This window comes from Macrotis lagotis, chromosome 1 (assembly GCF_037893015.1).
Source record: "Macrotis lagotis isolate mMagLag1 chromosome 1, bilby.v1.9.chrom.fasta, whole genome shotgun sequence".
NCBI classification, from domain to species: Eukaryota; Metazoa; Chordata; class Mammalia; order Peramelemorphia; family Peramelidae; genus Macrotis; species Macrotis lagotis.
The window spans coordinates 318036647-318049165 of NC_133658.1; the positions used below are offsets into that span (position 1 = coordinate 318036647).

At 35.4% G+C, this 12519-nt stretch overlaps 1 protein-coding gene and 1 long non-coding RNA gene across 8 annotated transcripts in view; one reads left to right on the forward strand and one right to left on the reverse strand.

Annotated features, from left to right (window-relative positions):
• Window positions 1-4780, reverse strand: part of LOC141505549 (uncharacterized) — a 43936-nt gene extending 39156 nt beyond the window's left edge. For 2 of the 4 annotated variants that reach the window (XR_012473625.1, XR_012473628.1), the window contains exons 1-3: window positions 4514-4733; window positions 3109-3248; window positions 2518-2589 (exon numbers count right to left, since the gene is read on the reverse strand). This is a non-coding gene — a long non-coding RNA (uncharacterized LOC141505549). The other 2 variants (XR_012473626.1, XR_012473627.1) reach the window with 2 other exon arrangements.
• DPY19L3 (dpy-19 like C-mannosyltransferase 3) overlaps window positions 1-12519 on the forward strand; it is a 99586-nt gene that overhangs the window by 27910 nt on the left and 59157 nt on the right. For all 4 annotated transcript variants that reach the window (XM_074211472.1, XM_074211468.1, XM_074211470.1 and 1 more), the window contains 2 exons: window positions 10848-10969; window positions 11638-11783. In XM_074211472.1, the coding sequence (XP_074067573.1) occupies window positions 10848-10969; window positions 11638-11783 (268 nt within the window). The remainder of the gene's footprint in view (window positions 1-10847; window positions 10970-11637; window positions 11784-12519) is intronic.

Here is a 12519-nt window from a genome sequence, read left to right on the forward strand (position 1 = left end):
TGGTATGATGGTTGGAGAGTCAGCCTAGGATTAGGATGACATACAGACTGTCAAGTCCAGCTCTAAGATGTACTAATTGTGTGATGTTGGGCAGATCACTTACTTTTCTGTGTCCTGGACAACTATTTAAGGTGATAAATTGCAGAACAGTGACTGATTTGTATTGAGAGAAGGAATTTTCTCTCCTGAAATTTCCCCATACTGATGAAATCAGTGATCCAGACCCCCCCCCACCCTCCTCTCAAAATCAAAACAAAACACCATTCCAAATTTATATATCTTTTCCATGCTTATCTTTCAGTAACTCAGTATAGACACCTTGACCCTGGAAGAAGTTTTATTGTTTTTGAAATATTTTGTTAGGCATTTGCCCTCACCTCCCTCACATACATAGATTTACACACACACACACACACACACACACACACGTACATAATTATTCCTTTTGAATTTTCTGAATTTGAATGAAGTGTTGAATTAAAAAGAATTTATTAAATGCCTTTTATGTACACAGTACTGACTATACAAATTGAAAAGCAGAGACAGTATCTACTATTAAAGGAAGTTTAATGGGGGATGACACTTAAAGGAATTCAAATCAAATGGAAAAAGAAATGTCTCAAGGTCTTTTGGGGCAGTGGCAAAGTAGATGGTAGTGTATCTTTTAAAATTTATTTCCATTGATAAAATCACATGTGTTTCTGTTTTTGAGCCATGTGACATATAATGCTAAAGGGCTTTCCAGTAGCTGTGATTACTGGAGGGGATGGGAGATAGTGGGAATGGGAAGCAAAGGATAGGACTTCATAATCAGCAGAATCAATGCCAGCTTTCATCTCTGTCACAATTGCTTCTCAGGATGATAAGGTGGAAGGTAGGGAAGAGGTGGGACTCTCATTCCTAGGTGTTTTGGGTTTATCTCCTCATTAGTGTCTAGTGTTGGTAGTGGTGAGGAAATGGGCCCCCTGTGAGCTAGAAGCAAGATTGACTGGCTGGGGGAAAAACTGCCATTTCCAAAATTTTTAGTTTTAGGAGCTTTTGCTATATCCATTGGAGATTGAGGGGTATTGGTTGTTAAACTGGCATCAGTGGATCATCTTGCCTGGTACATACTATTGCTTGTCCTTTAAGAGTCCCTTTCACCTTTATGTTAGGCTGACTTGCCTATCCTGATATTTATTTCTCATACTAGTTTGCTTGGAGAACATTTCAAGAGAAATGAAGAAATATTCAGCTTAAAAGTATATAGCATGGGAAAATTAAAAAAAGTACTGTAGAAAATAGACGTTATAATAATACATTTCATTATTCTGCTGTCCTTAGAAAATGCTAAGATAAATAATGAAAGTCTCTGTAGGATATAGAATAGTTGGTCATATATGGTCAGTTTAGTAACAGAAATGTATATTCTTTAAATACACATACACACACGCTCACACAAAATATATGTATGGTACACACACATACCCTTATTTCTCTTGCCTCCTTTAATCATCCTTCAACTACTTTCTTTATTCCCTCTACATTGTATACAATGTATATGCAATATCACCAACAAACTACTGGAAAGCTCTGCCTATATATCTCATAGACAATTCAAAATTAAGAAATATTTTGAAAATACTATACTTGTAATCTTTTTTCTAAAAGCCACCCCATTATCTATTTCCTAACTTAGTATTGCTTCCCTGTTACTTCCCACATATGGAGAAGGGAGGATTTGGATGATGACTCCATAAAGGCCCTATTCTATCCACCCTAGGGTGGTCATAGTATGAATGCAAGTGGAAGATGGATAGGAATATGAAAAATGTTGTGGAGGCAGAGTTGACAAGACTTACAGTTGGATAAGGGAGATGAAAGATAGAAAAGATCTAGGCTATCTTTTAGATTGAAATCCTAAATAACTGGAAGATGGTTGGTGCCTTTGAAGGTAATAGAGAAGCATTAGGAAGTTGGGAAAAGATGATGATGTTTGTTGGTGATATGAGACTGGAGCTCAAGAGAGAAATGAGAGCTGAATATTTATGTAGATTTCAGAGTTGTGCATAGACATTGTAATTGAATCCATTGGGATTCCATTGGGGCTGATGAGCTTGTGGAGAGAGAAGAGCTGAGAGTCCAAGATATACCCACATATGGAGAAGGGAGGATTTGAATGATGACCCCATAAAGGAAACTAAGGAGTAGTCAGAAGTATAGGAAGGGAATCAGGAAGAAGTAACTGTACCATGAAAGCCCAGGGGAAAGAAAGTATCCAAGTGGAAGAAGTAAGTAGTCAGTGGCATTAAAAATAGAAGAGAAATCCAGTAAGATGAAGACTGAAAATTCCAATAGATTTAACAAATGTCATAGATTCTTGGTCAAACTCATGTAGTCCATTAGAAGCATCATCGGCATTCATGAGGAATTGACATAGCTAGGGACAAAAATTGCAAATGAATTAGATAAGATCACCCTCTTAGTGATCTCATCACCTCCTATGGATTCAACCATGTTTTACAATTATTTACATACCTGGTCTTAGCTATTTCAGGAATTCTGCTCTCACATCTTCAGCTTCCTATTGAATAGCTCTCCGGGGATGTCCTGTAGGCATATTAAATTCAACATATTCAAAATAGAACTTATTATCATTCCACCTAAACCTGATCTTTCACTTAACTTTTCCTAGTTCTATTGAGGGTTGACATCATTCTTCTAATAAGCTAATTTTGCAACCTTTCCAAGTTATTCTTTTCTCTTCATTCTCATTCAATATAGCATGTCTGGTCAGTGACTAAGTTTTGCCAATTCCACTGTCTCAACATCTTTCATCCAATCCCTTCCCTCTTCTCATCCCACAATTATTGTAATTGAAACCCTCATCACCACTTACCAGGGTTATTGCAATAACTGCCTAAGGTCACCCAGCTAAGTAAGTTTTCTGAAACTGGATTTGAATTCAGACCTTCCCAGCTCCAAGTCCAGATTTCTACCGCACTAGCTAGTTACTCCTCACAATATGGCTTTAGCCTATCTTTATAGATGGCTTATATATTACTCCCCCTCTTGTACACTATGCTCCCTTCAAACTGGCCTACTCATATACAACATTCTATTAACCACCTCTTTGCCTTTGTAGAGGCTATTTGCAGTACTCAAAATTTTCTTGCTCATTATTGATACATCATGGGTTTCATCACTTCTTTCAGGGTTCAATTAAAGCACCATCTCCTGTGAAAGACCCAGGTTCCCACCTTGAGTCACTGTGAGAGAGAGAGAGAGAGAGAGTGTACACAAATAAGCAAAAGCATTTAAGTATATACTCAAGTATGGGTATGTGTATAGATATTTAAATATATGATTCACATGTGATAGAGGATAGATATATAGATATAAAAACATATCTATATTGGGCTGATTGGGCATATACAGATTTATTTAGACTTCCATCATGTATTGATTCATCTTGGGAGTGTTTGTATACCAAAGGAAAACTTTTTGAGGGCAGGGATTATCTCACTTCCTCATCTTTCAGAGGGACTGGAATATTATAATAATAATAATAATAATAATAATAATAATAATGTCTACCTGTGGGTTGGTTAATTACTTGTCAGATTAAAGAACCCTAGCATAGAATTTAAAACATAGTAGCTACTCAATAAATGCTGTTAACTTGAAGTTGCAGTTAAGTGGGAGGATGGCTCATACTTATCCTCTTCTAAGAGGCAATAAATAACATCTTTTCATGGATTCTTGGTCATCCAACTTTGTACAGCTCTTGATGAGTTGTATTGTTAAAAACAAACAAAAAACCAGCATGAAGATTATCATAGCTTATACATTTGTGATAACTAGGTGTTGCAGTGTATAAAAGTACTAGGCCTAGAGTCAAGAAGACTTATCTTCCTGAGTTCTTATCTGTCCTCAGATGCTTACTAACTGTGTGACCCTGGGCAAATCACTTAATCCTTTTTGCCTCAATTCCTCATCTGTAAAATGATCTAGAGAAAGAAATGGGTAAACCATTCCAATATTTGCCAAGAAAACCCAAATGAGATCACAGAGAATTAGACACTGTTAAATAACCACAAAAGAAGATAAAAAACTTGAGAAAATCCTCCAAATCAGATTAACATATCTCAGTACTTGACAACTTCATAGAAAGGTGGTTAGGATGGTGAAAACAATGATGGAAAATAAAATTTAGAAATATGAAATAGACCAAAGTTGCTTTTTTTTTCTTTTTTCTTTCTTTCTTTCTTTCTTTTTTTTTTTTTACTCCTAGGAAGTCTTTCCCCTTTATGTGAGAAATACTTTCTTCAAAGTAGTCAAAAGGCATGGGATGTGGCAAGCACCAAATACTGGAAATAAGGAAGAAAGAAAAAAGAAGAAAAGAAATGAATTCTTTTAAATAGATAAGGAAACAAGTTACTGATGTCAGATTTCAAAATAAGTTTGAAATACAGTTTGAAAATTGATTGATTAAATCAAAAAATTAGAGCAAAGAATAAAAATAATTACTTACAGTTATATAATGCTCTAAGATTTGCAGAAGCAAGCATACCACAATCTTTGGAGTTAGGCAGTAGAAATACTTTCCTTTTTATAGACTAGAAAATATTGTCGTTTTTGTATGAGAATAAGTCTACTATATCTGAAAACTGACTTCTTGATTAAGTATCTACCATTCTAGTCATTACTGACTCTAAGAAAATGGGAAATGTATAAAAATACTGAACGTGATTACCTGCCCCACTTCCACTTTCTTAGAGAAGTTTAATGGATATCTAGTAGCTTCTATTATGAAGTCATAAAAAAGAGCCCAGAAACACTCTTATCCAGTAAGCTTTTGTCACATTGAAAGACCTGGTGAGCAAAGGTGACCTCCATTTAGAGCATAACCAGTTTATACACCCTTCTAGAGGGGTGTAATGGTAGGGCCTTGTGAGCAAAAAAGTGAAAAACAACACAGAGCAAAATACTTATCGAAATGTAGACATAGGACTAAAATGGGTCGGATCATATCCATTAATCAGCAAACTTTTGTTTAAACATCTATGTGCCTAGCCCTGTACGAGGTGCAGAAAATACAAATGTAAAATGGAAATACTTCCTGATGTTAAAGAGCTTAAGTTCTACCAGAATGAGAGAGAGAGAGAGTACATGTGTGTGGTTATATGGGAAATTTGGGTGGGGGTTGCTTTGATGTGGATTAGGAAAACTCTCATCGAGGAAACTGAAGATCCTAAGAGCCAAGAGGACTGGAAGAAGTCTTTTCATTTATGTGGCATAGAGATGGAATGTTGTGTATAAGACTGGCTTGGCTGAACCACAGAGTATGGGAGAAGGAGCAACATATAGAAAGTCTAGAAAGATAGACTAGAGTGAAATTGTGAAAGACTTAACTGCCAAGTCAAGGAGTTCTATTTGATCTCACTTGGAATAGGAAACTGTTGGAACTTCCTGAGTAAAGGGTAACATAGACCTGTATTTGAGAAAAAATTTTCATAATTGAGTGTCAGACAGATAGGTAAAGGGAGAGACTTGAGCCATGGAAGCCAATTAAGCTACTATAGTCCAAATAAGGGGTAATGGAGTTCTGAATTAAGATGTTATTTGTATGAGTGGAAAGAAGTGGTTGGAAGCGAGAGATGTTGAAGAGGTAAAATTGATTAGGCTTGGCTTGTGGTATGAAGGAGAATAAGGAATTGAAAATTACTTCAGGGAAATAAGGAAGATAGAAATAAGAATGAATATCAAGTTCTAGTTTTAATGTGGTTAGTTTGAGATACCTATGAGATGTCTACTGAGCCATCCAGCTGGAAATGTTTAAAACCGTTTCTGATGTGGGATTGTAGCTTAAGAAAGACCAGGGCTAGGGGCGGCTAGGTGGCGCGATGGATAGAGCACAGGCCCTGGAGTCAGGAGCACCTGAGTTCAAATCTGACCTCAGACACTTAATAATTACCTAGCTGTGTGGCCTTGGACAAACCACTTAACCCCATTGCCTTGCAAAAACTTTAAAAAAAAAAGGAGAAAAAAGGAAGAAAGACCGGGGCTGGCTACATAGTCTAGGAATCATTTGCATAGAGATAATATTTAAAACTGAGAAATGATGAAGTCACTGAGAGAAAATATAAAGTAAAACTCAAGAGGGTCTAAGACAGAACTTTGGGACACATCTATGGTTTAGGGGATGGCATATGATTGCTATTCCAGCAAATGAGATTGCAGAGAAATGGGCCAACAGGAAGAAGGCAAAACTATTGAGTTGCAAAAACTAAAAGAAGCAAGGTGGTCAACAGTGTTAACTATCAGAGAAATCAAGAAGGATGGAAATTGAGAAAAAAGCTATTTAGCTATTGAGACTTTTCAGTTTCATTTGATTGATAACATCAGAAGCTAGATTGCAAAGTAGTTGAAAGAGCAGAGGAAGTGAAAACAATGAAAGTAGACAGCTTTTTAAAAGAGTTTGAAAGAAAAAATAGCTAAAATTTCAAGAACAATATAAATACGACTTGAAAGACAAGTCAAGGGGAGGTAGAACAGATTTGTTAGCATTTTTATAGTTATTCTTACAACTTAGGAAAGTGTTTGAATTCTAACATCTAAATAGCTGATATATTATGTGAAGAAGCAAAAATGACTTAAAATAGTCACTGGATTTTATTAAGTATACACTGGAGAAATCTGTACTGAAAGTGGCACTATTTTGAAGGCACTATATAATTGATTTTCAGACTCTCAGAAGAGAAACTACCAAAAGAATGTAACAGAATCACAATGTTATTACCAAAAATTATGATCAAAAAGACTCCAGCAACTGCTGATCATGTACTTATTTTCTCATCTCTATAAAATTTTTATGAGAATGGTCTATGAACATATTAAGGATATCCTTGATGAAAATAATAGAAAGAATAGTTGGACATTCACTGACTTTTTTTCCCCAAAGGATGCTGTAGTATTACAATTGACTGAAAAATATAGACAATATAAGAACATACTGCTTTTGTTCAATGATTACAATCATTGTGGTAGAACAAACTATATCCTTAAAGACATTTTAATGTCTTTCAATGAATATGTACACTCACACTCAAAAGATTCTTTGACAGATGCAACCACATAGCTTATAGAAGTTTAATGGGTATTTTTTTCCCATGATAGTATGTAAATTCCTTGAGATCAAAGACCATTTCATTGATCCCTGTTACCAGTATTAAGTGAAACATATTTTGGTCCATATAGGTACTTTTTTTTTGTGGGTGGGCTCCTTTGGGGGTCTAGCAGTCTATAGACTTAGAACAAGCCTAGTGGTAGAATTTTTGAGTCCAAAAATATAACAGACACTTTATTTGAATAATTTTAAATTGCTTTCCAGAATGATCTTATTGATTCACAGCCCTAAAGTACCACTGTGCCTAGAAGAGCCTTTAAAGCTAATCACAAGGCATTTTTTTTGATCCTGGATGTGATAAGGAGCCACTGTAGATCATTGAGTAGGAGAGTGACCTGGTTAGATCTATGCTTTAGAAATCACCTTAGTAGTTAAGTGGAAGATAGAGTGCAATAGGGAGAAAATTAAGGAAAGCAATTTAAAAGTCTTTGCAGTAGACTGGATAAGAGGTTATATGAACCTGAACAAAAGATTTGTGGCTGTATGAATGAAGAGAAGATGTTGTAAAGTTAGAAATGACAAAATTTAGGGGTGGCTAGGTGGCGGAGTGGATAAAGCATTGGCCCTGGAGTCAGGAGTACCTGGGATCAAATCTGGTCTCAGACACTTAATAATTACCTAGCTGTGTGGCCTTGGGCAAGCCACTTAACCCCATTTGCCTTGCAAAAAAAAGAAGAAATGACAAGATTTGGCATTGGGTTGGATATGTGGAATAATTGCGAACTAGAATTTGAGAGTGACATTAAGATTGTGAATCTTGGTTTTTGGAAGGATGTAATAGGAAAATTAGGAAGAGGGGAAGATTTGGGAAGAAAGATAATGAATCTTATTTTAGACTTGTTGAGTTTGAAATGCCTACAGGACTTACTGTTAGAAGAATCCAAGAGCTAGTTGGAGATATGTGACTGTAACAGGCAGAGAGACTAGGACTATATAAATAGATCCAAAAATTGACTACATAGATAACAATTGACTCCATGAGGCCTGATGAGATCCCCAAGTAAGATCTGAAAGAGCAAAAAAAGAAAAGGGGGTCCAGGATGGAGGGAAGCTTGGGTGTGATACAGATAAAAATGGCTAGAAGATGAGTAAAGAATAATGAGAATGAGTGATTAATTGAATAGCCAAGAGGTCTAGGGAGAGTGTCCAGAGGGGACTGATTGATAGTCTCCCTTACTGCAGAGTTACTCCTCATCTCTCACCTGACCACACTATTTTAGGACTTCTTTGACCTTTCTACCATGCCTCCAGTACTTTTCCCACCCCAACTTTCTCCCCACTCTTTTTAGCTTCTTTTTATGTGTTGTCTTTCTTTCACTGAGAGTGGGGGGGGTGTGGCTTTTTTTTTTTGTATTTGTAGCTGTAGTCCCTAGCCCAGTTCCTGGTTCAGAGTAGTTGCTTAATAAATGCTTATTGGCTGGGTGACGGCAGAGGTTAAGGAAGGTTGTGATTGAAAAAAGACCCTAAGATTTGACAACTCAAAGATCCCTGGTAGTTTTGGAGAGGGCAGTTGCATTTGAATGATGACTTTATCAAGACTGGGATTCCAAAAGCTGAGGAAATTGAAATACCAATATAGAAGACTTTCAAGAAATTTAGGAGAGATGAGAAGCAGTAGCTAGTGTGGATAGAGAGAGATGGTTTTTTTAGAATAAGGGAGATATGAACATGTTTTTAATCAACATGAAAGGAATCAGTAGATAGGGAGAAATTGAACATGATAGAATGAGGATGAGAGTAGGGACAATTTGTTGAAGAAGTCAGGAAGGAATGGAATCTGGAGTACACGTAGAGGATAAAACCTTGGCAAAAAGGGGGCTACCTATATAATTTATGATGAAATAAAAGAAGGAGCTGTTTGAGTGATGTGAGATGAGCAGAAAGGAAGGCTTTCCATGAAGTCCTTGACCGAGAGGGGAGGAAGAAGAGACTTCAGGAATAATGAAGTTTGGAATAGTCACTGTGCAGAGAGGTATAACATGGATTATAAGGAAAAGATGCTGAAATGAGGGCTCAATAGCAATCATATGACATAAATTTGCAGTGAGCTCAGTCAGCATGAATTAGTGGGGGGGACTTTTCAACACTTTACAGCATCATTCAAATATAGGCAATCAAATGTTAGGGTGTGGTAAAGCATGATTGAGTTTAGGATAATGTAAGATAGTTCACCAAGAGATCAAAATTGGGGAGGATAGTATAGTCAATATAGATTTGATGGCATGGGGAAAAAACTGAGAACTGATAGGAGTGAAAAAAATAAGACATAGGGAAAGATGGAATGATAAACTATGATTAGATAAAGGAATTTCAGAGTTCTTGAATATGCAAAAGAAATACTTGTAGGTGAAAACAAGGTCAATTGTAACTCCTATTTTGTTCACCAAATCTGTATCAGATAATCTAACAAATCAGCTTTTAAAAGACCTCTCTGAATTTGGCTAAGTTGGAGTAGATCACCAGGTCATAGGAATGGAATAACTTTGAAATTGGAAACCAGGATATTTGTGGGATATCAGTATCCCTGAAGTTTCTTAGTATGAGGGCAGGAAATGGGTAGGAAAAAGTTACTGTGAGCCTAATGCTGAACTCACTGAGAAAGGAAGAATGTCTTGGGGGATCTATAGATTAACGCTCTTAGGATCTGGATTGGATGTTAAACCTTTAAGGAGGGGCGGCTCGGTGTGCAGTGGATAAAGCACCTGCCCTGGAGTCAGGAGTTCAAATGTGACCTCAGACAGGAGTCAGGAGTACCTGGGTTCAAATCTGGTCTCAGACACTTAATATTACCTAGCTGTGTGGCCTTGGGCAAGCCACTTAACCCCATTGCCTTGCAAAAAAAAAAAAAACCCTTTAAGGAGGAGAGCTTGCTTGGTGAAGATGGTTGAGGGAGAGTTGTTAAATGTTAGTGGGAAGTAAAGAGGTTCTTTTGGGAGAAATTATGTGAATAATGTGGATCACAAGATGAGGCAATAGGGATGGATTGTCACCTGCATGGACTAGTATTGTATCCACTTTAATGATGTTATAGATCCATTGAAGTATAAGCCACTACGTACGGTAAAAGAAAGTCCTGCAAACTTCAAGTCAAGATATTAGTCTTTTTCATATTAATTATACTATACCTGCATGGAAAAGAACCCTCCTCATCCTATTTACCACATCATTGTATAAGCTTTCCCCAATTGTAGTTGTATGAACCTGTTCTTTCCTTTCAGAGACTTCAGTGACAAAATATCAACCCAATATATCCTTTATGTTTGCATAGAACTTGATAATTTTCAAAGCACTTTCACAAAGATTATCTCATTTAATCTTCATAACAATCCTATGAAGCAGCTGGCCTTATATAATTTTTTTTCAACACTGAGAAAACTAAAGCTTAAGAAGATTAAGTAACATTAATCTATCCTGGCTAGTCACCTGTCCAATAAACAGTAGGACAGTGAGTAGAACCCAAATCTTAATCATAATTTAGTGTTCTTTCTATTATATTATTCTGTTTCTACTTTAAAATTTTGAGAAACTTGTTTTATGTGAAAGAAAGTAAATTATTTAATAAGTCTCATACTTTTGATGTAATTTTGTAAAAATCATTTCATTTATACCTGTAATATTTTTAAGAATGATTACAATTGAAAATGTTAATTTTTTTCTAATTTTTAAATATTAACTATAGGTTTCCATGGATTGATGCATGATAATAAAACTGAGTCAATGAGAACAATTAACATCCTTGAACGAATGAATATTTACCAGGAGGTTTTTCTCAGCATTTTATATAGAATTCTACCTATACAGGTACACTTTGCTTTTCTTTTGGATCATTTAATTAATATCATCACATGAATGTGACAGTTTACTGTTTTGAATTGTAACTCCTATGATGTTCATTAAATCTGCAGCAGATATCTATAAATCAGCTTAAATTTTTTCACTTCCATTATGGTCTTTGTCTTTTGTTAATATGTAATCATGCATTTTTCATATTTACATATATATACAACTGTAAGTCATGCAATATTATAAATATAGATTAAAGGCTATTCACTTTAAAAGTTAGTATAATTTCTTATTTATCTCTAAATAAGAAAACAACTCCATTTATATCAGTGTCAGGACTCAGGAGTGTCAATTCATAAAGTATTGAAACAAAATATTTTGAAACAAGTTACCTGCTGTTCTCAGGAAAATGAGAGAGAATCGGGATAAGTTCATTCAAAATCATTTGGACTACAAAATAATGCAGAGGACCTCATTGGGCTGTTCTTTGCCCCTTGCTGGCAGGAAAAAAGCATTGCTACACCACTTTCTTGGATATAAAGGAGAACAATTGGCTCAGAACTCTGAGTTAATATTGGACTCCTGCCCTAAAAAAATCTCTTATTTACTATTTTTTATAAATTTATGATGACAAAAAGAATTAAGAGTTACCAAAAAACTTCTGATGCTATATTTCTGTCTTTCAGACATATTTAGAGCCTGTTTATTTTTATATCTACACTTTATTTGGACTCCAAGCAATGTATGTCACAGCTCTTTATGTAACCAGCTGGCTTCTTAGTGGAACATGGTTGTCAGGGCTGTTAGCAGCTTTGTGGTATGTTATAAATAGGTGAGTTGGATTGATATTTCTTTAGATATAGATACTTATTTTCTTTCCCTGATGGAAAGAATAAAGATTATTTTTAATATGGTGGACAGATTTGGAGTAAGGAAGACTTGGATTCAAATCCTACACCTAACACTTAATAACTTTGATCCTTAGGCAAGTTTTGAGTCTCAATTTCCTAATTTTTAAAATGAAAGTACTAATGCTTGTAGTTTCTACCTGATTGTTGCTGAGAATTTTAAACTTATAAACCCTATTATAAATCTTAATGTGCTATATAATTGTCAACTATTATTATTTATAGAGAAAAGAATATTTTCTGTGCAACAAATAATAGCTTATTTGTTATTTTTCTGAAGAGTTTTATTGTCCTTTCAGAATTTTTTTCTGATTTATTAAAATGAAAAAATCCAATTTGGACACATGGCCTTTATTTTAGGTCTTAATCACTTCCTACCTGTATTACTATAATAGCTTTCTAATTGGTCTTTCTGCTTTGTCGTCCCCCTTTCTCATAAGTCCTCCATATAGCTAAAAAAAGTGATTCTAGGAAATCTACTATTTTGCTGAATCAATCACCTAGTTAGGAAAGTCTGAACATGTCATTTCCATACTCAAAAAATTTAAGTAATTCTGTACTTCTTGGATCAAATAGATACTTCTTTGATCCTTCATTGCCTTGTCTCCCAGTATCTTCTTTCCATCCATTATTACATATTATTCGCTTCTCCATATTTTG